Source organism: Eptesicus fuscus, chromosome 4, assembly GCF_027574615.1.
Source record: "Eptesicus fuscus isolate TK198812 chromosome 4, DD_ASM_mEF_20220401, whole genome shotgun sequence".
Lineage (NCBI taxonomy): Eukaryota > Metazoa > Chordata > Mammalia > Chiroptera > Vespertilionidae > Eptesicus > Eptesicus fuscus.
Genome location: NC_072476.1, coordinates 88091577 through 88118843, shown reverse-complemented (window position 1 = coordinate 88118843; position 27267 = coordinate 88091577). Strand labels below are relative to the sequence as shown.

Sequence of the window (27267 nt, the reverse complement as noted above, 5' to 3'; positions counted from 1 at the left end):
AGACATGTTCCAGACATCACATACCACCAGGAGTATTGAGAATGATGACTAGCCAGAGATGAAGCTTGGTTGCAAGAGCTATGACAAAACAATATATGCATGGAAGAATTATAGAAAATGTAGCAAAAGTTCGGATATAGCTAGAGGCAGTTTAAATGTCGCAAGTAAGAAAAAACACGAGTATACTTTCATGAAGAAATTTGAAAAACGAAAATGTCAGAAAGAATGATTGATTTTAAAGAAAATTATAGCTTACCTCTTTTTCCAGTATTTTATTGTAGAAAAGCAATGAGATTCTCTGAATGTCTTCGGACTTGAGCCATTGCCTAGAAATAAAAAGGGCAGACATCATAAAACCAAACCTCTAACCAAACATCTGGAACTACTTTTAAAAAAAGTGACTTGCATTCTTCTTTCTTTATTGTAAATCATCCAAAATTGAATATTTTAAAAAAGGTATAATGCCAAATAACTGGATATGGAATCTGCAAATATAATATTCCTATTCACACTGCCCTCCTTGGAAAATTTGATATTAACAACCATCTGTTGTACCAGCTTGAAACTCAAGTTATCCTAATTAAATAACTAGGGATTCAAGTACATTATTAAATGTGTTCCCTGATGTTTTACTGAAATCACATGGTAGTGTCATGTCCTGAAGCATTTGGTCCACAGAGAAGCACTGTATTTCTGTGTTTATACCAAGCAACACATCACAGAATGTCAAGCCCATTTAGAGTCCCTTCAAGTTCTGGGTGAGGAGATTTTGCCTCTTTTACACTTATTGAAAATACTTTCATTGTTATGTTTTGTTTTCTTTATAATAATTTTTTCTCAATTAAATACATACAATTACAGTTGACATACAATATTATATAAGTTTCACGTGTGCAACTAGCGATTAGACATTTATAAAACTTATGAAGTGGTCCCTATGATAAATCTAGTATCCATCTGACACCATACATAGTTTATTAAAGTATTATTGACTATATTCCCTATGATGTACTTCACATTCCCTTGACTATTGTAACTAGAAATTTGTACTTCTTAATCCCTATCCCTTTTTCACCCATCCTTCAAACCCTCTTCCATTTGGCAACCATCAAAGTGTTCTCTGTATCTATGAGTCTGTTTCTGTTCTGCTTGTTCATTTATTTTGTTTTTCAGATTCCACATATAAGTAAAATCATAAAAATAGTAGTTGAACATGTTTTTCAAAAGTATCAGTTGAAAATACTAATATAAGAATCAAGCAGTTCAGATCACTAATATTATGTTAATATAAACACATATGTGAATAAATACATACATATCTCTCAGATGTTAAAAAAAATAAAAATTATATGGAAGTATGCATGCTTACTCACTGATTGACTCACAAAAATCTATCTTAAGAAAGTAGTTGAAATAGAGAAAGAGCTTAATGACAGAACTTTTCACTGGAATGCTCTATATAATCATAAGCTAAGTGGAGATACCAGACATATGACCAAGCAAGGCGGGTACACAGTGCTTAATATAATCATACATTTGGCCATAAAATTAACAAACATTTTCTGAAACAAAGTTAAGTAAGAAAAAAATTAAAATGTGTGCATCAAGAAAAATATCTAAAAATAAACACCAACAATGACCAACTGGTTTGAGTCATTAACTGATGAATTTATATTTCTACTTTCCTAACTTCTCTTAAATATGTTTATAATTATAAATATAATAGTCTGAATTATAATGAATATGCATATATATGTATATTTCTACAAGTATATATAACCTTGTTTATATATATATCTATATATAGGGAGAGAGAACATATACATATATGAAAACATTAGAGATAAAATGATATTTTACATAAAATTCCAAAAAAATTACATCTGTTCAAACAAAAACCAATTCACACGAATTTATTAATATAGAACTTTCCAATCCATTGCACATCTGTCTATGGATTTGGACTCTTTGAGATGTATTCAGGAAATAAAGGATGAAGGCCTTTGAGGATCCAGGAGAAAAGGCCAGGTGAATTGTTACACTTTATCTAGTAATCAGCCACTTACTGATTTCAGATTAGGGCCCCTAAATGTACATGAGGTCTCAGATTTGGGTTAATGACAAGTTACCCCGGGAGACCAGCACATCTGAGGAGGGACATCTCCAGGTCTATGTGGATATGCTGTGCCCAGGACCCCTGGAGAGTTAGGAAGACTGTCATGGTGCCGACCATGATGAGTGTGAATGTCCCACAAGACTCAACAACAAGCCATGCACTTTCAATCGGGGCACAGAAGTCAGTAATGTATCCCAGAACAATCACCATTAAAACAGAACTATATATAACAATACTTTAAAAAATATATTTTTATTGGTTTCAGAGATGAAGGGAGAGAGGGAGGGAGAGATAGAAACAGCAATGATGAGAGAGAATCATCGATCAGCTGCCTCCCGCATACCCCCCACTGGGGATCGAGCCCACAACGGGGAATCGAACTGTGACCTCCTGGTCCATAGGTTGTTGCTCAACCACTGAGCCATGCTGAAAAGACAATAATACTTTTTGACTCAAGGGTATAATCTTTAGATTCAGGGAAATAGATATTTTTGGCAGTTCTTATTATTACATTAGCCGCAGAACTATGTAATTGTCCTCTTTTATGAGACTAATTAGAGGAATCAAAGGTTGGTTAATATAAAAAAAGGACAGAAAATAAAATTTAAGATAAATTTTTACTATACTCATTTCCAGAACTGTGTAGTTATGAAACTATGAATTATGCATACAGGTAACTTATTAAAAGTTTTTTTCTTTTTGAGAAAGAAAGATCTAATTTAAAAATGCTCCTGAATTATATAAGCTTGGAAATAAAATGAGTGAAATTTATAAAGGGGAAATAAAACCAGTTCATCATTAAGTTGCAAGGCCTCCTAATTCCAGTCCAGGTTTCAGTTACCGATCTGTGTCCTGCAAGTAGCAGGAAGTACTCAAGACCAGGTTTCACTTTCCTGGTGTCCCTAGCACCTAACACCAAGTTTTGTAAGCCATGAACACTGGACTGATACTTGAGGAAATGACTTAATTCAAGCCACATGTTGCATTTAGAGCACATAAAGGGTCTCTAGGCAGGTGTTAATTCAATGTGCCAGTATATCGGAATTATAACTGTAGCCTGACCAAGATACTTTATTGTTTATATATTCAATTACACACACACACACACACACACACACACACACACACACACACACACACAGTCATGTAATTTTCTCATAAACCCTATCAATATTTTAAAACAAATACTTAAAATGAACAATGCAGAAGCAGCACACAGTTTGCAAAGACGTGCAACTTAGTTTTGTAGGCAGAGTTCTAGGTGAAAATCATTTACATTTTTCAAGAGTCAACTTTCATGATAAAAATTAGATAGTCCGGTTTCCATAAGGATGGAAACTTTTCCATGGAGCTTTTCATTTGGACCTCCTGATGTTTACACTACAACTTAATTCAACAAACATTTATTGAATGCACATTTACCTGGTGTGGTTTCAGAGGTTGATGGATGTGACTGTTCTGTTCAGGCCATGAATGCCACTACTTTCTTTAAAATTTTTTAAGGCATTTCTTGGACCATTTAAAACTACAACAGCAATTCATAGACTGAATAGACACTCACAGAATTTATAGACTTCATAGACTGAACAATATTGTGTCCCCACCCCAGAAAAACCTGGTCTTCTTCCCATTGCTCTCATGAATTCAGATTCTAATGCATAACACTCTTCCACAGTTTGGAACATGGGTAGCTCCATGTTCTCTGGGTTTGCATGGGAATAAATGCATTCTGAACGGATAGTGCTACTTACTATAACTTAAAGTTTTTCCCACATGGAATTCCTATTGATCTTTCACATGACCTCCTGAACACATTTTGCTATGATTTTTCTCTCCATGTTTACAGCTCATGTTTTTTATTAGTAATTTCCTTGGAGAGTGTTTATTAGGCAGGAAATAACAATCTCTTCAAATAATAGGGTTTGAAATATCATCTCTGAAATTATCAGAGATGAATGATAATTTAAGATTAAGAAGAACTCACTTTTGTGCATTAATCCCATCAATTGCTTGAATCATCCTTTCATTCAATTCTTCTTCAAATCGTTTCTTTTGTGACTTGGTTCTACATGAAAAAGGAAATGTAATGGGTAAGAATCTTATTACTAAACTAAATATTAACCCAATTTTTCTATGGTGCCAAAACATCTGTTTAATTCTGTTAAACAAGTAAAAAGAATGAATCCATGAACAGCCTTTTCTTTATTAACAGCAGACACTCTATGAATCGACAGAATTGACTAGAGTTTTTGGTGCAGTAAAATGTGGCCTTACTTCACTTAGAGTGAAATTTTTCTTGGTAATCAAAAGCAACACTGAAGGATAGGTGCTTAGTGTTTGAGAAGAAAGAACTTTTTGTCCTATAAGACACATTAGCCCTTGACTGGTTGCCTTTATAAACTTTAGTTTATGACAGAACACACTGGCTTTGGAAATTCCCCTGCAAAAATTCAGTTTAGTTGACAAAATAGTTACTCCTTGTTAATGTTTTCATTGGTCTGTTTTCAAGAATTTGAAGAACTACCATCCTTTTCAGGCATATCAAAGCTTAATTGTATGTATTTAAATGTTCCTCAGTATTGGAAAGCAAAATTCACAGAAAACGCCACTTATATTTGCAGACCACTCACTTGGTGGTGGAAGCAAATAACCTTCAGCCGTAATATGCTTTGTAAATAAATTATGCCAAAATCATAATGAGTTTTCACAAGGTTAATTTGATAATTAGCATGAGAAAACTAAAATAATAAATGTTTTTAAAAGTTAAGCACCTGCTAAGAGTGAAAGCACAGGCTGGCGCTCGCCAACTGGCCTGCACTAGCCTGTGCCTAAGTCTAGGTGTGACAGGTCACTGAGTGGGATGTGCAATAAGCATATGGCTTCTCTGTGTTCTGATTGGTTAAATTACCGATTGAATAGACTTTGTATGCTGGAATAAAAATCACACTTTTCTGAGTTCAGAACTGCCTCTAGGTATAGACAAGAAGAGCCAATCAATATGCAATGTCACAATTATCTGTAATTAATCTCATAGAAGCATCATTAATGAGATGATGGGCATTACAATTCCATCAGCATCTATAGATTTGTGTCTTCAAGTCCTGTCTTCTTTAAACAGGCCAAGGGCAATCTTGGTTCAAAAATCAGAATAATATTAAGTGATCCAGATCCAGATGCAGATACAGAGCCAAGAGGTATTGACGTGCCATATTCCAAGCTGCTTGAAGAAGACAAATTATTTATCTTTTTTTTTAAAGCCAGGAACTTTAGCAATCATCTAGTCTGGCTAATTCTCATTTACAGGGAGGAGCTATCTTTACCTTAGACCTTTGTTTTGTTTTTAATCAGCCCTTGACTGAACTTGAGTTCTTTGACTTCAATTTGTGGCTTTCTTTTTCTCAAAATATCTCTAAGTCTAAGAAGAAACAGGTCCTTGAATTCACAGAAAAACAAAATCCTTCAATGTTATGCCTGGGGCTAACAATGGCATTGCCTTCATGAATCTGTTTTGGGATTAGCTTGGGCAATGCCTGTACAGCGGTCAATGCAATAAGCATGGCACATGCAGTACTCAATAAATGCATATGATTTTGCACCATTGTATTCACTAATTATCTGGACAAAAATTATTAACCTACAGACAGTTTTCTTGCTCCTGTAATTTGGTGACTTTTGCTAGGGAAATAATAGATATCGCTGGGTCTCATAATCTACCCAACCAGGAGTTCTTAACTTGCCAACAAGGGCTTTGTTCCTTTGACTTTCAGCATTTCTGACCTTCCAGTCCTTGATCCTGCCTTTGGGCCTCACTATTGGCCTCCCCATTGCTCACTGTCCCCTACCCCTCTTTCTTTCCAATTTCTCTCCATTACTTCTCCCGAGTTCCTTCTCTAACCTGTCCCACCCTCACACGTGGGCTTTTATATCTAAGGAGACATGGAAGAGGTTGTGTGTTAGCTCAGATGATGCCTCAATAGCATGTGACATTGCCTCATGGCCAGGCTGGAGGCTCAGAGAGGTTTTATGATGTAGGCCATGTGACAAAGCCAGGGTGTGTAAGGGAAGTCTAGGTGAGGCTGATTTGAAAGTCAAACTATGTCCATGAAGCCCTTAGGGTCACCAGAGATCACCCACCACAGAGGAAAGGAGAACAGATATGGAGGGGAAGGCAGACAGGACAGGAGAGCAGTGAGGAGCGCAGGCTTTGGCACCACAGAGTCACAGGGCATACATCCTGGGCTCACCTCTGCCAGCTTCCTGACTCTGGGCATTTGCCTAACCCCCTGCACCTCAGTGTCTTCCCTTCTTAAAGGATAATGGCCATAGTGTCTACCTTGGAAGAATACTAAGGACAAAATTGAATTTTCCACATGCCTAGTCTAGATACAAATGATAGCTTTTGATCACTGTCTTCCAGATAGCACTCATCCTAGAAGACACTGCCCACATAACCCTGGTGCTCCACTAGGCATTCCCTGCTGTCATTACAGAAAACAGGTTCTTGCAGCACAATTTCAGGGAGGGGCAGGTAGACAACAGAAGAGACATGGAGAATGAAGTGAAAGGATGTTCACAAAATTCCTGTGCACAGTTGCTCGCAGACCTGCTAGCGCTTGCTTGGCCAGAAGAGTCACACACTCTCCAGGTATGCTATGGGGTCCATAATATTCCTTAAATTGGGTGGAGTTCTCTTTAATATGGCACTTGTCACTTCAAACATAACGCCTCAAACGTCCAACAACCCAATTATCCCTGTAACAGAGGGCTATGGGTGTTCTATCTCAATGTTAAAATTTCAGATTTTACACCAAATATAAAGTAGAGCTCATTACCACAACGTCACCTAGAGGGATTTGTATATATATTGTGTATATATTCAATTCGGTTCCCCAGGCATAACTCCCTTTCTCCCTTGAGTCTATATGTGCACGCCTTGCCATGCTTTGCAGGGAATGATCTACCTAATTGTGTTTAGTTTTTACTTGGATACAATGTGTTTTCTGTAAGAATAAACCCACTTCTTTGTGGGGGAAAGAAAGACTGGCTTGAGTTTTGGGCCTTTCATGAATTATCCTACTTACTTCAATAAGAAATACTTCATTCCCAAACCAATACTAAAGTATAACTCTGACCCCCAAAGCTAGAGGAACTTTCAATAAAAGATATTAGTGCCTGTAATTCTACCATGGATGGTGACAGGGACCTGGAGACATGTGTGGGAAGTTGTTTTTTTTTTTTTTTTTTTCTTTTTAGAGAGGTTGGGCAGCCCTACTTTTTACCATAGAAAGGATAGGCTTATCTTGCTTTTATCTCTAAGATTCGAAACAGAAAAATGTAATTTTAAGGACCATACTCATTTTAAGAAAATTCCATTTTTTGCTACATATTAATATTAGGAAGAATCATTTTAGGAAAATAATTTCAAGTTCTACAGTGATTACCAGGTGGTGTTTTCTTTTTTCCTCTCTTAATTCTAATAACATGATACTAATAATCCTATTTTTAGAAGCTTGAGAGCAATTTAATAGGGCTCTTCACAAGTAGCTGCTCTTTTAGAAGAAGTAGCTTTCAGAATTACTATAATTGATGATAATTACTTTAGGAAATAAATAAAAAATGAGCTTTTAAAAATTAGAAAATGGAACAGATACCATACCTTAAGGTGCGATTTTGAAAATTATGCTGGCCCATTGGTACATCCTACAAAAAAAGGATATTAGTTGCCAAAAATATACTTTTAAAATAGCATTGCGATGATAACTATGTAAAACATACTTCTTCTTTTATCATGAGAAATTCCAGTTAGGTAACATATAATTACCCATGTGAAGCAAAGACTTAAGTATAAATGTAAAACAGGACTAAAAACTCAGTTTATATTTAAAATGTTGGTGTCATCTATAAACTGTGATGCCAAAAGTATCAGACTGGTTGTCAGGATTTTTAACATTTATATCCTAATATTCAAAGATATGATTTCAAACAATGGCCTACAGAAAAATCATTATTAGAGTTATGTAAACAGCTTACAATCATTTGAAATTGTAGTTTGACATCAGAAAAATATTTAAAAGTGCTTTAAAACATAAACATAACCAGAAAGTCTATAGTCAATCCTTATGATTAAACTCTGTTAAGAAGTGGTGCCATTGGTTAAGAATGTGTATTGGTGGAACCACTTTGTAAAGTATATGATTAACCACTATGCTGTATACCTGAAACTAATACCGAATATTTTTTAATGTAAACTGTAATTGAAAAATAAAGATTTGACATATGAGTGCTGGTAGTTCCTGAAAACAGAATGAGAGGAAGACACCAGTCAGGGTTTATCAATGGGACACCCACTGTTAATGTTCAATAGTAGACTTAAAAAACCCACAAGATTCACCTTTATACAGTTACAGTGGAAATTAAAATAAAAATAAAGACAAATGGTTCTAAAGAAACTTCTCTTTGCTGCTTTATCTCCAAGGTTAGGGTAAGAAATGTGTTAAGGGAATACATTTACCTAGGAAAAGGTAAAGCATTAAAAAAAAACAAAACTAAACCCCAAGTTTTCTTACATAAAGTAAAATAATACATTTTTTACCAGCTCTATCAATGTTGAACCAAGAATCAATGGAGCTCTGCATAAGGGATTGGATAAAATAAATAACTTCTGGCAATGACAACTGTTCAATCTTGGGGTGTATTAATAAGAATGATTATTAATCATTTCTGAAAGTGAGTGAGGGTCACAGCTAAGTAACCGTCATATGGGCTTCATGTGTTAAACAAAGCCTTGCAATTGTCTTAAGATATCCTATCTTGCTGCTAAAGCAGCCCCTAGGTTCTGTATCTGTGAATAGTGAAACCAGCCAGTTAAGAGGTCCTCTGATTTCATAAACTTCCGGAAGCTTAAAGCACTAGACCTTGCAACACTCCCTTGAGGGAGGCATCTTCACTAACATAACAGATTAAAGTCAGGTAAAATATTTCCTGTGGTCCCATGATGAGATAATGAGGGAGACAGGCACTGTTAAGTCCTGGGACAATAAGACTGATGAGTAATAAATAACCACAACAATATCAGTAACACCTGGACAATAACGTTTTCACAGGTATACATAAGAAACAGCACAGAAAATCATGTTCTAATATTTATACATGATTCTTATTTCTTGAAAACCAACCAACCATCTTCTGATGAACAACAAACACAATGAGAAATATGGTTATTAGCCATTAGCATTAATAATAAATGTAGCATTGAGGCGAAATTATCCAAATTATTATTTTCATAAGAGTGATAAAAGCATCGACTTTCACTGACAACTTGATACTAGCATCTTAGGATGCTCTTCCTCTAACAGCTCTGAATGCTAAAAGGCCCCAGATGCTCCAGGCCCTCCTCTTTTGATCTCTTCTCTTCTTGATAATTCCATTCAGCTCCATGGCTTCAAATACCATCTAAAACCTGACCCCTCTCACATTCACATCTCCAGCTTGGGTCTCTTCCCTGAGTTCTAGACTTGCACATCCAGCTGCCAACTTCCTAGCTGCACTTAGATTCTAAAAGGCATATTGATTTGAAGATGTCCATTAGCAAAGTCTTGATTTTTCCATTTTAAATCTCTTGATTTCCCTATAGCATTTGTCGTTGCAGTTAATGTCATCATCATTCTTCCAGCTGTGCCACTAAAAGAAGTGTGAATTCATCTTTGATCCTCGTTTTCACACATATTCACTCTACCACAGTTTGATTTGCTCTACTTTCAAATTAGACCCTGAATTTGCTTCTCACAGTATACACTACTAAAATCTTAGCATAAGTGAGCATCATTCTCACTTGGTCCCCTGCACTCTTGCTCCGTTATTGCAAAGCACATTACGTATACCACGCCCATTCCTCACTTAAGATCCTCTAGTGACCTCCAATTATACTTACTAGTAGAGTGAACTAAACACAATTACCTTATTGCATCTCAGCCTGATTGTTTGCTCATTGTTGATGACACTACAGCCACACAGGATCCTCTCTGACCACATTCATTCCCATCTTAGAACCACTGAATTTATTGTTCTGCCACCTCCTTTCCCAATTTCCTCTTCTCCTTCTCTGAGATGTCCCCAGCCGTCCTACCCAGAGTAATCACCCATGCACTCCCATGAACATCACTCCATTTTATCTTTATCATGGCCTTCTGCAGCTCCCAAGATGATCATGTTTCTTTGTTTCCAACTTCTATTCTCTCTCTTCCCAATAGAACACAAATTCCTCTAGGACTCGTCCTGGTGGTCTCCTTTACTGATGGTCTGGTGGTATAGTCTTCTGTCAAGCCACATTTATTTTTTAGTTTGAAAAAGAACAAGGGAAGTTGAGAGGAGAAATATAACTAAGTCAAACAAGAATGCTGAGCCCTACCTGTAGGGCTTCGGTGTGTCATTGTGACATGCTGGAAGGTGTGGGACACAGGAAGACTGGAAATGCCCACTTTTACCTGACAACCTGATATGCTTCTTCTCAGGAGCTAATAGGAATTACATAACATTCCATTTCCTTTCTTTACCTCAACTCCATCGCGAATAGAGTTAATTTTATTCAGAGATCATGTTAAAATCTAATGATACCATTGGGATTATTCTAAGTGCTTAATTATACTTATTTCTCTCTCCTCTATGGTTCTTTCTATTTTCTATCTGCATTGCAGCCATCTTATTGAAAATGTCCCTGTTGTAAAGAACCTTGAGACTTTATTCTCTGATGGAAGTTGGAGTGATATAAACAAGGAACTACAACAATAGAATGTACATTGCTGCCGCCACAGCCTGAATGTTTGGGCGATGAAGAGACTGTCTTAATAATGCTGCTCAAACTCCAAGGACATTATGCCTCCACTTGTTCTTTTATTAAGATGCTCAGGTTTTTACTTAATGATGGCAAAAACAAAACACAAAACACAAACCTGGATTTTCAAAAACGTTCAACTGTATTCAGTTGCTACGGTCAGTTGTCAATAATACAGTCTTAGGGTTATAAAGTTATAATGCAAAATCACTCTGGGTTAAAACTTCTAGCAATGGGGGGTTGGCACTCATTCATATCCTAATAGCTATTTTTAAGGGGCCTCTCCGAGAAGTCAGAGATGGTAAACTTGCTTCATCTGAAGTTATTTTGGCAGGCGATGCCTTTTGGTTTGGGGGACAAGCCTTCATTCAGCGCTAAGATGCTTTGGAATGTGGGAGGACATACCGTGGTGCTGATCTTGCCGTTCTCTGTGGTCATGCTGTCTCTGTGGTGCAGGTGTGCAAAGGGCTTGGCCGCCCCCCAGGACTCCAGGTACCGGGTCATGCGCACAGAGGCCCTCATCTTGGCCCCATCAAGGGTGTGGCGAGTTCTGAAGAGGTGCTGGGGACTCCGTCGTTCTCCCTTGGGGTGGGGAATTAATCATTACACTTGGCATGGGAAAGTGGCACAACCTCTCCTTCCTGCTCCATCCCATCAAGAAGTTTCCATTGACTAAGCATCTTCCTCTAACATCACCCCTTCACCTCTATGGCTTCTGCCCTCATTCCTTCAGTGCTACTGGCATGCAGTGTTATAAGCTGTTTGAGCTGAGTCATTTTCTTTCCCCAGGCAGCAAAAGTTACCTGTAATTTAAACTTAGGAAAAATAGCCATTTTAATAAACATTTTTAAAAAGTAAAATTTTAAACAGATATGATGATCTGTTCCAACTTTTTCTTAATGGTGAGTTTCACTAAAGTGACGGGAATAGAGATTGAAGCTATTTTCTAATGCTAGATGGTCTTATCTATCCATGATTTGGTGTTCTTTTCCTGGAACACAATGTTTTCGTGTTCTATTTTTTGCCTTTTCCTTATGGTTCCCCCCATCATCTCACAGTTTTTCCTGCTTGTCACAGTGAACTAAAGTTTGCCACCAAAGGCAAACCGAGGGTTTGAAGGAGGTCACCATGAGTAGATAGCCACACATCCACACACTTGATCCTGTTTACTTTGTGATACTGGTTTTGACAGTTTAGGAGTGTTTCTTGCTTATATTTGCACCATTTAAAGCTGTGTGATTTAGGGTAAGTTACATAACCACTCAGAGTTTTGGAATCTGAATCTTTAAATAGCAGTAACACTCATTTGGCAGGAGTTGAGAGGCTAAAGAACATGAGGGCTCTACGGCCCTCATTCTGGAGGACATGTGGCGTGAACAGAGGAGGAGTCGGGTCCCAGGAGTCGGTTCTGGATGGGTGGGAAGGTCTTCCAGTAACAGAGGGTGTTACTGTATGGAAGTTAAACATGTCTGTATACACCTGTCCTCACACAAATGTATATGTGATACTTTATTGTTAATATTTTAGAAATTCCTTCTTTTCCCTTTTCTTGTATGTTTATCCTATCTCAGCTCATTAGATTTTTTATCATCTGAAGGCCTAAGCAAAATATTTCTCTTTAATTTCCCATCGGTCAGGCTGCTTCCAGAACCCCCACAAATTAACACATACATTGACTAACAATACAACCCTGTCACAGAGAGCAATTATTTCAACTGTTCCTTTAATAAGTAAATTTAAATGCATTATTTAAAACACGTTCCATAATTAAAATGCCATATGCATTTAAAGTACTTTTAGAGGCAAAGGCTTACTTAACTGAAAACACTTATACAGGTAATTTGCTCCTCTGCCTTTTAATCACAGAAGTCATAGGCCAATTACAGTATATAGACTCTTTACTATACTGACCTTGGGGTTGATTACAAAGTAGGTTTTCACCAGGTGCTGCTTTAAATACGGGTCCCTGATGTCACCGTCTCCTTCCTCCACTTTGTAAGCTCCATTCAGATGCTCCAGGGTGACAGAAGAAATATGGACACGTCTGAAATTCCATTTAAAACCACAATCAAGATAGATAAGGCTATCTACGGAGGGAGATTATTTCTGTGACTTCAGAAGTGAAGGGAAGGCTGTATGTTCTTGGTAAAATGGACTGTGATAAGGTTGACAGTCTATTAACCAGGGCTTTAGAAAGATGCTTCTGGAGGTCAGGAGCTACTCCTACTTGGAGGTTTCTGCACTCACAGAAATTTGTCTGGTGGGTGTGGTGAAGAACAGCAAAGAAAGCTTGAGCATAAAGAATTTTTTTATATAGGATATTTTTTGAAATGCCGGCCAGAGGCATTTTAGAAAGCATGCTGATCTGTATACAAATAGGAGTCTTCTTTCTCGAAGTTTGCTCTCATGCTTCTCTAAATTAAAGCGCTTGCATTGAAAACCTCTTGTCTGAAATACTCTAACCAGAGACGGATACCACAGTGTTCTCATTTTAATAGTACTGGTTTCAGAGGTCACCAATATTAGAGAAATGCCATATCTGCACTGCAGTATAAAACATCTTCAACTTATGCCCCTATTCATACTTTTGCAAGTAAATAAAAGTTGAAATTTAGAATCTGATATCCACAGTCTTTAACCATGGGTCATGGGGGTGGTGGGATTGGGACTTGACAGGTCATGTTTATCTGATTAATGTAAGAGGCTGTAGGACATAAATACCATAGAAATCATCCAACACTGAGAAGTAAGTTATTAACCTTCTGACCTATCATTTCTAACCATGCAGCCAACGTAAAGAGAAAAATCCAATGTCAGGCCTTACCCTGGGACCCCTCCAGCTTCCATGTGATTTGCCAAGGTAACGTCATGTGACCACACATCGTACTGCCACTTCTGCAGGCCAATCACGCCGCAGAGGACATTCCCGGAGTGCACTCCCACACGCATGTTGATATCAACGCCAGTAGCATCTCTCACTTTCCTAAAGAGAAGGAAACTTACATCACCATCCAGGAACAGCCTCTTCTTCCTTTAACTCTTGGCCAATTTTCAGGGCATGTGATTACTCAGAATTTCTCAGACAGTTGGAAATATTATCACGAATTCTTCTGTAGCAGATTACTGCCTTGAGCCAGAAAATGGTTTTTCTTTCTGATTACTCCTCTTCACCCTCTCCTACCCCCCACCCCCATTTGCCCTCTGGTAGTCATACTGTTGTCTATGTTTATTAGGTTTTTATCTAATCCCTTCAACTTTGTCACCCAATCCCCCCAACCCTTTCCTTCTAACAGCTGTTAACAATACCTTAGGATACTGTCTCATTAACAGAGGCAAATGAAAAATACCTTAGGACACACTCATTAACAGAGGCAAATGAAAAATTTCCTTTAAGGGAAAATGACAATGCTTGGCAATGCTTATTTATTTCTGCCAGCTAAGTACATTTATCAATTAACATGTTAAGGTAAAAGAAGCATACAGGAAGGTATTCCTAGTTACCTGGAGAGAATCACCCCCAGAGGCTATGGGAAGGGAAACAATGATGTTGGTTGCAACACAGCAAAGAGGAAGGGTTACCAGGTGTGGCTGCAGTAAGTGAAACTTAATCGGCTCAAAATGACATACGCATAGATTTCATGCTTAAATGGTAAAAAGACATCATTTGAGTATGCCAAAAATGATAAAAAGAAACAAACCTACAATGTAAAAATAAATGGCCTCCTGAAAAAAAGAAAGTTATTCCCTTCCTATCCCTTCTCTTCCTTTCTTTCCCTGCCCTTCCTCTCACTCTTTCTTCCTTTTATGGTCCCTTCCCACACCCCCCAAAGACAACAAACAATGCAGGCCATCCAAACCCTTTATTCCTGCCCACAGGATGAGCCAGAACATTTACATAATGTAAAAGATCTGCCCCTGACACTCTGCCCTCCATCAGCAATGAGAGCTATGGTGGCCCAGGCCCTGTATGGTCCTCGCCTTTTGCTCATGATGGTTCCTCTCTCTGCTCCCCACTCCCCTGAGGCTCCTTTCTCTGACAGGGTGTGGGTGTCACAGGGCCAATTTGCACTGTTCTTTCATCTGTGGCTTAGGCATGACCTTCTCCTCATTCAGGAAGGCTTTCTGGTTGATAAAGGAACCCCTCCTAGGTCCTCAGAGCTCAGCCAACACTCCCGTTCGTGTTCACATCTGCTCTCAGAGAGTCAGCCCCAGGAAGACACAGACCTTGTCCAAATGGTTTGTATACCCATCAGTGGGTTCAGGGCCTGGGGCAATGTAGACACTCAATACAAAATACAAGTTTATTACTTGACCTGGATCATCTTGGAAGAATTTACTTTGTTTCGTCTTTGGGAGGTAAATAATTTGTTGTAAAACCCATAATTGTTCTTAAGATTTTACCTCATGGAGAGAGAACAGTTCTAACCACGTGGCATTTCTGTACTGAAACATGGTCAGCAGAGAGCCCGGAGGGCATAAAAAGGGAAGACGAGGTACTCTACAATGGCCATTGTGACAGAATTGACTGGTTAATTTTTTGACTCTTTAAAATAGTCTCCAAGTCCTATGCATCTTTTGTAGAAAAATGAGTTGGTTAAAGGTTCAAATGAATTCACTGACCAAGTGTTTTAATGCAGGCAGATGCAATCTATGTCATCTCCAGAAAAATGTTGAAGCAATGGCTTAAAATTTGCAACAGCAGTAGACACATTTTCTAGTTTAAGAGGAACCTTAATGACTTACAACATCAGGATCCTGAATATCACTTCCTTGATTAAGAACAGTTTGCATTCTCATGACAGAATAAAAACAACACACCCCTCTCTAAGCCTTGAGAATATTCCAAAACTTCAGCTGAAGTGCTTCCACCATGGGGCCTCAGTGAATAGGGGTTGAGGCGCTGAGTAAGTAAGTGTGGAGTCCACACGTGGAGGGGAAAACACAGGCAAACATTCACAGACCCATGTTTCTGGTTCCTGTGACAAAACCTGAGAGGATCTGGCAAAATTCCAATGCCAAGTGTGTGCTTTCTCCTCACCATCTTAAAAAATTAAAATGCCTTTATCCATCCTCACCTTATATGTTAACAAATGGGAATGAAATGCTTGCCCCTGCATGTGAGAGAGAACAGAGAATTCCTGAAATTGGCTGAGATGTCCTTTATTGGGGGTGTAACAAAACAACCCATTAAGGATCACTTTGTGAGCTGTATAGGAGCCAAACAGGTGACATATAACTAAAACTACTCAAAGTTGAGAATTGTTCCCCAGATGAAGTAATTTTGGGCTGTGTTTGTATATTAATTGCTGCCTGGTGATAAAACTACTTTCTTTCTTACAATTTGTGTGTAGCCATATTATCTGCCAGAAATCATGAGGGATCCTAAGAGTGCAGTTTCCCTAATATCAGAGAAGATACTTAAATTTTAAATATCACTTTTGAAAAAACCCAATGCTGTTCTTTTCCATAGATTTCTAACTCAGTTTTGCAAAAAAAAATCTAAGGCCAATAATAATACAAAACACTTAGAGAAGTCATACTTTGGATCAAGTTACTCACATATCAGTAAATGGGTCTCTGCACATTTGTATTTAAATGTACAATAATGCATTTAATGCCAGTAGACTGATAAATACAGGTAGTGGCATCTGAGAACTGCAACTAAAATTATTAAACTGTTAAAGAAGATCTTACTAAGCGTTACACTTACTTTATGGCTTCACACATATCCAGTCCCATTTTCACACAATTTTTGGCATGGTTGGGGAGAGATATCGGGAGTCCAGACACACAGTAGTAGCAGTCTCCTAAAATTTTTATTCTCATACATTCATTCTCCTGGAAGAAAAAAAATTCACAGAATTTCAGTTGCATTAAAGCACTTATATGAGAATTTAAATTTGCAGAATATCATCAAGAGCTATTCTGACAGAGTGAGTAGGAATCATGGGGAGAGAAATGAGAACAAGTTGGGTTTCTTTTCACTACCCATTAAGAATGAGTCACCATCACTCACATGCCCATTTGCCAAAGTAGGAGAAGAAGGGAAAGGGGATGAAAGGGATGACAGAGAATGTTCTGGAATTATTTCCACTTAATATTAGCAGAGGAATATACAGATAGGATCATTCTCCTTAGTGTAAACATCCCCAAACATTGATGCTGAAATGAAACATTCTATGCAGAATAGAATCTTCCAGGGCAGAAAACAATGACCAGAATGTCACTGGAATTAGAATCAATGTCATTCCCTACTAAGCTCACAGTCTTCGTTTATATAAAAGGTTCTTACCTGCAGACATATAGCTTCTGATACACATTTCCATCATATAATAAAGCACCATTCATTACTGTCAAGTAATTTAAAACAATTCTGCCCTGGCTGGGTAACTCAGTTGGTTAGAGCATTGTCCCAATACGCCAAGGTTGCAGGTTAGATCCCGGGTCAGGGCATATATAAGAATCAAACAATGAATACATAAATAAGTAGAATAACAAATCTCTCTCTCTCCCAACTCTTTTCTTTCTCTCTAAAATCAACCAATAAAAAATAAATAAAACAATTCTGACAAATTCAACCAGTTGACTATAAAGTTAGACTAACTCATCATTTTTCTTGTCTGGGTTGTTTCTATAATATGTAGATCAACTTCATTCATATGCATCAATCTTACACTTACTTCTAATCTTTGCATCTAGCTTACAGACTCTTCACTAAAATAAAAAAGTCCAAAACCAAAACCAAACACAGGTTTTCTTTTCCTTCCTAACACAAACTCAGGCTTATGTATAAATTGAACACATTTGAAATAATAAAATGAATATAAATTTTTTTGTTCTGAAGCATACTGTAGACTTATAGAAGATTTTGCATAATTCTTTCCTTGTCTGATGGAGAGTGGGTGTACTTTCAAGCTTATCTACAGCACTGTATATGGCTTGCTAGCAATTCCTGATAATAGTATCATCTTACCTTATAATAGACAAATATGCAAATTGACCGCACCTTCGCTACGCCCAAGCCACACCCACCAACCAAGCCACGCCCATCAACCATGCCCACCAGGAAACCATTGCAGGGACATTGGGGTGTGGAGGAGCCCAAGGCCGGGAAAACCGCCCGAGGCTTTCTTCCCGGCCTTGGGCGCCAGCGGGGAGCCTGCGCCGATGGCAGGAGACCACACTGGGGGTAGGAGACCACTGGGGGTCGGCTCCTGCGATCGGTCGCAGGGACACTGGGTGCAGCTGAGCCCAAGGCCACCGCCTGGGGCCAAGCCCGGACCCTGAAAGAAGGCAGAAGGCGGTGGCCACAGCCAAGGCCTGGGTCCCAGGTGACGGCAGAAAACTGGTGCAGGCAGCCAGGTGTATGAAGGTCTATTGCACGAATCTTCGTGCAAATGGGCTACTAGTCTATAATAATAAAAGTGTAATATGCTAATTAGACCGTATATCCTATTCAGACCTCTAGTAAGTAATAAAAAGGCAAACAAATATTTTTTGATAAGGATTCCCTATCATATTTCCTACATAGATATTCTGAATCTAGAATACAGAAATCTGCAATATTAAGCATAGTGAATTCTTGACACACTTATCAAAGATCAGTTGGCCATATATGCATGGGTTTATTTCTGGGCCCTCTATTCTATTTTATTGGCCTATATGTGTGTTTTTATGCCAGTATCACAGTTTTGATTGTGGTAGCTTCGTAATATATTTTGAAATAAAAATGTGTGCTGCCTTCAGCTCTGTTTTTCTATATTTTATTATTATTATTGTTATCAATTTCAGAGAGAGGGAAGGAGAGAGAAAATGTTTTATCAATATTCCCACCACAAACCTTAACAGTTCCAATAAATAAGGTTTAATATGGTTTTAAATCACTTGTCATCATTTCCTCTCTATAAAATTTCTTATAAATGAACATATAAATAGCAACTACTGAACTTACTTCTTTCTTGAATGGCACAAGGATCAATGAATGAAAGTGAGACAATAGTAAATAAAGGGCTTAGGGAGAAGTTATGCATCCTACTTTAGGGGTTCTTTTAGGATGCTTCTTAACAATGTGAATACATGATAGTTACAACATGATAGTTATAACTGAACTAGAGGTCCGGTGCACGAAAATTGTGCACTAGAGGGGTGTCCCTCAGCCCAGCCTGCACCTTCTCCAATCTGGGACCCCTCAGGGGATGTCTGACCGGCAGTTGGACATCCCTCTCACAATCCTGGACCACTGGCTCCTAACCACTCACCTGCCTGCCTGCCTGATTGCCCCTAACTGCCCCCCCCCCTTGCCGGCCTAATCACCCCTAACTGCCTCTCCCTACTGGCCTGATCGCCCCCAACTGTTCCCCACCCGCCAGCCTGGTTGCTCCTAACTGCTCTCCTCTGCCGGCCTGGTCATCCCTCACTAACGCCCCTGCCGGCCTGGTCACCCCATGCAGCCTATCCGGTCATCGGTTCAGTTGTTTTGGTTGCAACGGCTGCTTAGGCTAATATATATATATATATATATATATATATATATATATAGATGAGAGGAAACCATGTTTCTAACTCCTTGACATCAAAATGCCTAAAAAAAGGACCTTCAAATAGCACAGTGCACAGAGATATGCAAATTAAATCTCATTATTCAAAATGTATTTATTATATGTGTGCTGAATTATATATAAGCAGGAGTTTTAAAAATAGATAAAAATCTGTTAATTACATGCTATGACATTTCTCACCCTTGAATTAGGCTTGAGACTTATCAGGAGGGCTCAATGGAAAATAAATCCAACACATTTACAAACATTCCTAAAGGAGGCTTTCTGTAAAACAGTAAAAAGTTGATAAGGGGCCAGAGGAAAAGTAAGCCAAATTTTTATTTATCTTCAACGTGAAAGGGAATCACTAATACTTACCTTTGCAATTTGATCAAACTTCCCAAAAAGTTCGTTCAGCATGTGGACCAGTTCTCCTGGGGAGCAGTCACTGGCCAGCCGGGTGAACCCAACAATGTCAGCATAGAGGATACTGTGGGAATGAACAAAGGGGGCAATGTTTGCGAGTTTATATTCATTACGAAGGTAATGCTAGATTTCTCTATTAAAAGAGTATATACTTTGCTTTTCATTTTATATTTTCAGAAGAAAAATGTCATTTCCCTGGAAAGGGAATACATAAACACTTTGCTAAACATTCCCAGTACATTTTTATGTTAAATTTTTATAATTAAAATGAGAGAAAATTAGTCACATGATGCACTTTTCCTATTGTAGTCTATTCTTACTGATCACCTGTCTCTTTCAGGTTCAGGCCCTCTCTCCCTCTGGTTTACTTAGTAGTCATCCTGACAGTCCATTACACTGTCCTAATCCTGATATCCAATAGGTATGCTTCCATCTGTTATATAAATTTGTACTATAAGAATTCCTAAAAGTAGAAACAGTAAAATAATAAAAGCCAAAATCCTGTTTTTATTTATTTAAAGCTTCCTGGAATAATAAGCTTCTTAAAAGAAAGTCTTCTTAACAAAAGATTCTGGATTACTTACTACCTGCCGGGATGAAGTAATCAGGGTACATGTTCCTAAAGCTCAGAGTTTAGTTGGGTGATGAATTAAACAAATAAAGATACCAAAAATGTCCAAATAAAGTGATAATAAGTCTATAAAAGAAAACAACAGGCTGCTATAAGAAAGAATAGTGTGTGGGTGTGTGGGGGGGGGGGAGATGGAGGGGTTGGGCAGGAGGTGGGAATTAGATGGTGAGGAGTCCAGGAAAGTCACTCTTAGGGAATGACAGTGCAGCCTCCCTTTATGCATGTGGCAGGCATTGAGAGTGGGACGAATCAAAGCAGGGGAAGATGTCTGATTCAGCTTTGGTTGTATGGAGTTGGATGGTGTCTACAGAACACCCAAGAGGAAGACGCCCATTAGGTAGATGAGTACGGAAAACTATGGTTGAGTTCTGTGTCTCAGCACCACGTGGATGAGAGCTGGAGAGAGAGCTGGAGAGAACAAAAAGAGCGAGGGGAGAGCTCTGAAGACACTAATTTTACAGGAGAGGTTAGATTTAGGGAAGAGAAAACAACCAAGGAAACTGTAGAAATAAAACAAAGGGGATAGGACGTCAGGAAAATGAGGGATGGGGATAAATCTGTGAGTGCAAGGGCAAGGGCCAAGGCAGTCATTGAGAGAAGGGTGTGGAAGTCTGTCAAACACAGATCTGGGACAAGACAGTTGGTGAATTTATCAAGAATGAGTTCTGTGACATGCGGATGTTAAAGCCAGAGAGTGTTGATTTGAGGAGAGTAAGGAAATAAAGATTAGTCAGAGAGAGTGGAAAAAAATTTCTGGAATCTGAGCTCTGAAAACCAGAAAGGTCATTTTAGAGGTGGATGGTGGCATTGGGTAAGAGACGTGTCTATTTTCAAAGATCTGATGGGATTGTGATGTTTCAGCACCAGTGGGAGGGACTTGGAGGAAGACCAGGAAGATTCAGGAAGCAGCTGGTAGTTCTTACCTTTATGGCTATAAATTGTCTTTTCCTTCCCCTCCTTGCCCTTTCCTTATCATCACCATCATTATTGTTGTTGTTATTATCATTGCAAAACAAAGAGCTAGTAATTATTATTAATGGAGAATAAATGTTTTGTTGAATGAACAGTCAAAGCAGAACTAAAAGTAAGTAACTGATCTCTTTGGTACTATCTACAAACCTAAAATTCCCATTAAAAGAAAAACCCCAAAACACTCAGGTATTATCTGTGTTACCTGCTTCTTTGCTTGTACATGTCCTGTTGCAGGACGAAAAAGCCACGTCTTCATATATATTTTTTTAAATTGCTATTTCATGCCATTTAAGGTTTTATATTTTTAAGTATTTAAGTTACTTTTGGATTCCAAATATATTTTATGAATTTAAATTTAATTCAATACTGCAAACATATTCCAGACAATGTGTAAGGGAAATTAAGGGCATTGAAGCTGCTTCCCGAACCCTTTGCCTTAGCCAGTGAGGCAGTTAGCTTCCAAGGTGGCCCCAGGGATCCTCACCCCCTGCTGCTCACACCTGTACTGTCCCCTCCCACACCGGGTGGGGTCCCGCAGAAATGACCAACAACTAATGATCGCCCGGCTAAGATGCTCCCAAATTCCCACCATAGACACTGGGAGACAATATTTATTCTTGTTTTGGGGAAATTCATTACAAAGAAACTGGTAACTAATAGCAGGAGAAACCTGAAGTTGGTGGTTATTTTTAGTTATTTTTATAGGTCTGTTGGTTCCTGCATTGTGTCATAACTACTGAAAGATATTCTGTGATCCTGGTTAGATATAGTTGCATGTATCTTCACATGTTTTAAATAGCTGATATGTGACTTAAAAATATTTCCTGAATGGGAGGGGCATTGCTGACTATCAGACAGTCAAGGTTGGAAGAGGTTAATTCTAGTATAATATACATTGTCAGATAATGCGATTTTTTTCTTTAGTTATGTATGTAAGAGACTTAAAAACCAGAAGATACTATTTTAAATAATTTCACTCCTAAACATGTGTAAATGTTCTTTAATTTTTAATCTATCTCCCCAAATGGTGGGACTTAAAAAGAAAAAAACACTCCCAATTCTTCATTTATCCAAAGGTGCTTTCACAGTTCTTTCTTAATATGCAACCATTTTTCTATTATCTCCTTCTCAATAGGCATTTCTTATGTATATCACTAGCTCTATGCACCTTTTCTAAAATCTGTTGTCAAAGTGAGATTTGTTTCAGCAATGCATTTATTTTGCAATTAAATTTATTTCTTATTAATGAGTTTTAAAATCCTTGACCCGAAGCAACCACACCAGAAGGCAGCATCATGCATTGGAAAGAGTCTGGACTTGGGGCAGAACAGGTTGATCCCAATTATCCCAATTCTAGTCAATGCTCAACAAATTTTGGTTGTTTGTAGTCGTTATTATTGAACTATTGAACAGGGTGGTGGGTAACTCTGACAGCTTAAGTATTAACATCAAAACATAATGAATGAGACCAAATACATGCATGAGAACAAGCTGCCCCACAGGGTTCTCCTTCCTGACCCCAATCCCATCAGATTCCAGGGACTGTGATTCCAGTAATGGCTCCCGAGGAGATCTGACTGCGCCAGACTTTGAAAAGCAGTAACTTTGACTATAATTAAGCTGCACATCAGTCTCCTAGGATGTTGGTCACTGGTTGACCACACTCCAGAAACTCTTCATTCCTGATGAACATCTAGATTCTCTAGAAAGTGCTGGTTTCTCTGAGACCTGTCTGCCACGCCCACTGTGAGAACGCGTCCTTGTGCTGAGAGCCCACCAACCCGTCCTCCAATCTCCCTGCAAAGCTGAGTGTCCTAGGTTCCCAGGAACATGAGCTCAGACCATGGAGTTCCCAGAATAAGGACCACTGTCCACCTATCCCCCTTTTGTGAGGGTCAGCATAGAAATCAGGGCTAAGAGGGACAACACAGTAGAGGATCCTGTTTTCTTAACATGAAGGCCCCAAGAGGCAGCACAAGGGTGGGTGAAGGGGTAACTATTCTACATGCCAAGGTTTAACAATTGCAAAGGAGACATGCTATTGCAAGATGTGGGCTTCCAGTTAAAAATGTCCCCGCTGCAGCGAACAGGCTCCCCGGACTTGCTGAGAAAGAACAGAGCAGTGTACCTGACGTTGGTGTGGCGCTTGACGTACAGGTTGTGAAAGTTGTTTGTGTTTTCCATCTGGCCGGCTTTGGGGCCCTGCAGCCTCTGGATAATCTCAGCTTTCATTTCCATGGCTATGTGAGCTGGCAGCAGGGACAGCAGGAGCCGCTCCTGAAACAAGGTGTGGAAGGAAGACCGAGAGTTCAAATAACTAAGGGAGCATCCAAGTAACATTCAAGAACATCACTGAGTTGTAGCACAGCCAATTTGAGGACTAGTTTCAACGAGTTAAAAATACAGATTCTAGGACTACATGTTGAAAAAAAATAAAAATGTGTAAGGTCAGTGTGTTGTTTTATTTATTGAGTTATAATCATGTGTTCTTCAGTGTGGAGAAAAAAAGGAAGGCAAAGTTATTTCCCCAAGGATATTATTTATCCACTTTGATTCTAATGTAGTAAAGCAGAAATAAGTTTAGAATGCCAGAAACCAGTGGTTTGTTTAAGATAGAAAACACTCATTTTTGCTGGCTTGCCCATATGAGAGATAAGGTGCTTTATTGCACTTTAGAAAGTCAACCAATACTCCACATTTCCTAAATAAGATAAATATTTTCAACTATTTCATTTCCTCTATGATGAACATTCAATCTCCTTTAGTGATTTTGAACTATTATAAAGACAGAATATCAGGAATATTAGCTTCTGTAAAATGCCATCTATAAAAAACTACTGGTGGAAGGCAAAAAGCTGCTATGAGCTTTTCTTGTATGTTTGGTTTCTAAATTCAGTAAATTCAGTACACAGTAGCATGCAATATTATATTTATTTTAATATGTACTTATTTAGAGTTGTACTTTTCCATTTTCTTCAAGAAAAATGTGCCATATATATATATATATATTAGGAAAAGTACTACAGATGGGCAACCTTTTTTTGAAAGTTTATATTAATCCTAGAGTATTTTAAATGTTAAATCTACTGTAGAAAACACCATGTTCTTCAAGTATTATAGATTTAATATTTATTGTGGTATTCCATGTTGATAAACATTTTTGAATGAAATATGTCTCCATCTTCCACATTTTCTCTCTCTCTCTCTTTTGTGTGTGTGTTTATGAACAAAGTGGTGAGAGAGTAGGGGCTGAGGGGAAACTGGGCTTTGCTCCCAGGGGTCCATCTCCTATACACATCACTAAGGTGGCTGTTGGGAACTACCCCTGAGGGACAGAGGGTAGTCCAGGAGTGCATCTTGATGGAGATGGGATGACTCTCATCAAAGTCCATCCCAGCCTGCTCCAGGTAAAGTTAGATGCAAAGTCAACAGGAGATAAAGTACATGCCTGTAGAGGGACCTCAGTTCTCCATGAACTGGCATAACTGAGTGTTGATCTTTCTTCCGTTGCTCTGAGATGCCATCAAATCTCTGTCATTATCAAAGCAAACAGACACTGAATATAAATCTGTTAACTTCTAAAACTGTGATAAGGAATGTTAGCATGTAGAACACAGCAGATTATGAATCTGGACCTAGCCTATCTATTTAGAAATCCCAGAGGATTCTGTGTGTTTATAGAGATGTCTGACAATCAGCTTGACTAGATTAAAACCAATTTTGTCCTCTTTCGGATGGGTGACAGATGAGTCCAGGGCTAAGGAAAACAAAAAGCACCAGGCCACAATGCTCAGCTGACTTAGTTCTACTTTGCTATTTTATGACAATAACCTGTGTGTGCATGAAGATTCAGTGCAGTCTTCTGTTGAATTTAAAGCAACCAGTAGACTTTCCCAACATTTACATTCATTTCTACTTATGCTTCTTGTAGTCAACATTGTCAGTGTCCTACCCACATTCCCTATGCCTTCCTTAGAGGTCGCTTGCAGCCTGTTCCTTTATAAATCTGGTTTCCTGTGTCCCTACCAATAAGAAAGTAATTTGATGGAACTGTCCCCACCTTCTGCACCCATCACCCTCCTTGAGGAGATCTGAGCATATTACACAGTTTCCCAAGGGTCTCCAGTAGTATTGAGCCCCTGTTGCCACCAGCAGCCCCTTTTAATAGCTGACCTACCTCCCTCACTCTCCTACCTGAAACCACTTCCCAACCTAGTGACTAAACTCAGAGCCTTCTCTTAGGGTCTTCTTGGGGTAAACCTAAAAAGAAATTTCTTCTCTCTTCCTCCTGGATTCTCTATTAAGAATATGCTAACCTCCAAAGACAGATTCCACGAACAAAAAAGAAGAATCGAATATAGTAATTGTTTTCACTGGCTGTAGAATCACTTAATGACCAAATGTAAATTATGATATTTTACACGAAAATGTAGATGGATGACTGGCTGGCTTTTTTTTTAAGCTAACTTGAAAAAATATATGTTGAATAAACTAAACTGGGCTAAGATTTTCCTTTCTAAAAGTGTTCATGAGTCCGTGTGAATTTAGACTGGAAGAAAGATTTTGCTAACAGCCAACCAGAGAAATATAAGAACCCAAAGTTCCCTATTACCATGTGATTCTGGTGCACTAGTGGACTGTGAGACCTCTTATAGAGCTCATGAACAGAATCTGTGTGATGGGGTCAGCATGTGTCCGCTTGGTGATCACAGCCTTGGACAATGGGGTGAGCCTCAAATAGGAGCCTACACTCAAATGTGGTGAGTCAAGACACTTTTAAATTTGTCTTTCTTCTCTTATAAAATGTTATACTTTGAAAGAAAAGCCCAATATGTTGGCACATATGACAAATTTTGACTCAATTCATAATCTGACAAGGTTAATATTCCCATTAACATTTTAGCTTTTTGTTAATTTAGCTGTGTGAGCTGCCAAATTATCTGAAAATAATATACAAACCTAAGTGCTTTCCATACCAGATATGACCTAGCTACATTACCTCTCCAAGTACATTGGAAACCTTCCTTAAGGGGACTTTTGGAAAATCAAGTTGTCATTAGACTGATTGATGCATACCATTACTTCTTTCTCTTGCTAGAAAAGATTGTATAATTACAGAGAATTTGGCTAATTCTGGCATATTCAAAGGTTATCTGATGAATAACTTGGCCTTGGTTTGAAGGTTCCATTTCAACACATCCCTTTATTAAACCTGTAATTATTATTCATTAGCAATAGTTTTCCTAGAATTTGTTCTTTTCAATTATGCCTCATAAAAGAGCTACAGAGTTAGTACTTTTCAATGTACTATCGATCCAAGTTCAGGACACACTGAGCTCAGAAGTGTTTTTAATATAAAACAGAGCAGATATTATAACTTTATATTTGTATGCTATTTTTGTGGTTATTTTGGTGGAAAGAAAAATCCAATTTAAGCAAAGAAGACTTCTATTTAAATTTTGAACTAAGATTCAGTAATGCATATTCCATCTTATCCCTCCAATAAACCATGCATGTAATAAATATTTAAACCCACTTTACAAAAGGCAGGATGACAGTGACATGCTCCTTCCATAAGAATTTAAGCTTTTTTTCCTCCTTCAAAATTTCTATTTAGTTCTTATTTTAAATGCAATTCAATTACATCAGGATACCAAACCAATGCAACGAACAGAAGGCATATTGTTATAAATGTTTCTCCTTCCAATAGAAAGTAGCTATCAGAATGGACAGACGCCAGGTCCCAGAGCAGCCA

At 38.4% G+C, this 27267-nt stretch overlaps 1 protein-coding gene across 1 annotated transcript in view; it reads right to left on the bottom strand.

The window, feature by feature from the left end:
• The window catches only part of ADCY2 (adenylate cyclase 2), a 279910-nt gene that overhangs the window by 73235 nt on the left and 179408 nt on the right, over positions 1 to 27267 (bottom strand). Inside the window, exons 5-13 of the mRNA XM_008161799.2 lie at positions 23641 to 23789; positions 19862 to 19973; positions 16657 to 16784; positions 13771 to 13929; positions 12858 to 12990; positions 11352 to 11528; positions 7773 to 7816; positions 4101 to 4181; positions 257 to 326 (exon numbers count right to left, since the gene is read on the bottom strand). Of these exons, the coding sequence (XP_008160021.2) occupies positions 257 to 326; positions 4101 to 4181; positions 7773 to 7816; positions 11352 to 11528; positions 12858 to 12990; positions 13771 to 13929; positions 16657 to 16784; positions 19862 to 19973; positions 23641 to 23789 (1053 nt within the window). The remainder of the gene's footprint in view (positions 1 to 256; positions 327 to 4100; positions 4182 to 7772; positions 7817 to 11351; positions 11529 to 12857; positions 12991 to 13770; positions 13930 to 16656; positions 16785 to 19861; positions 19974 to 23640; positions 23790 to 27267) is intronic.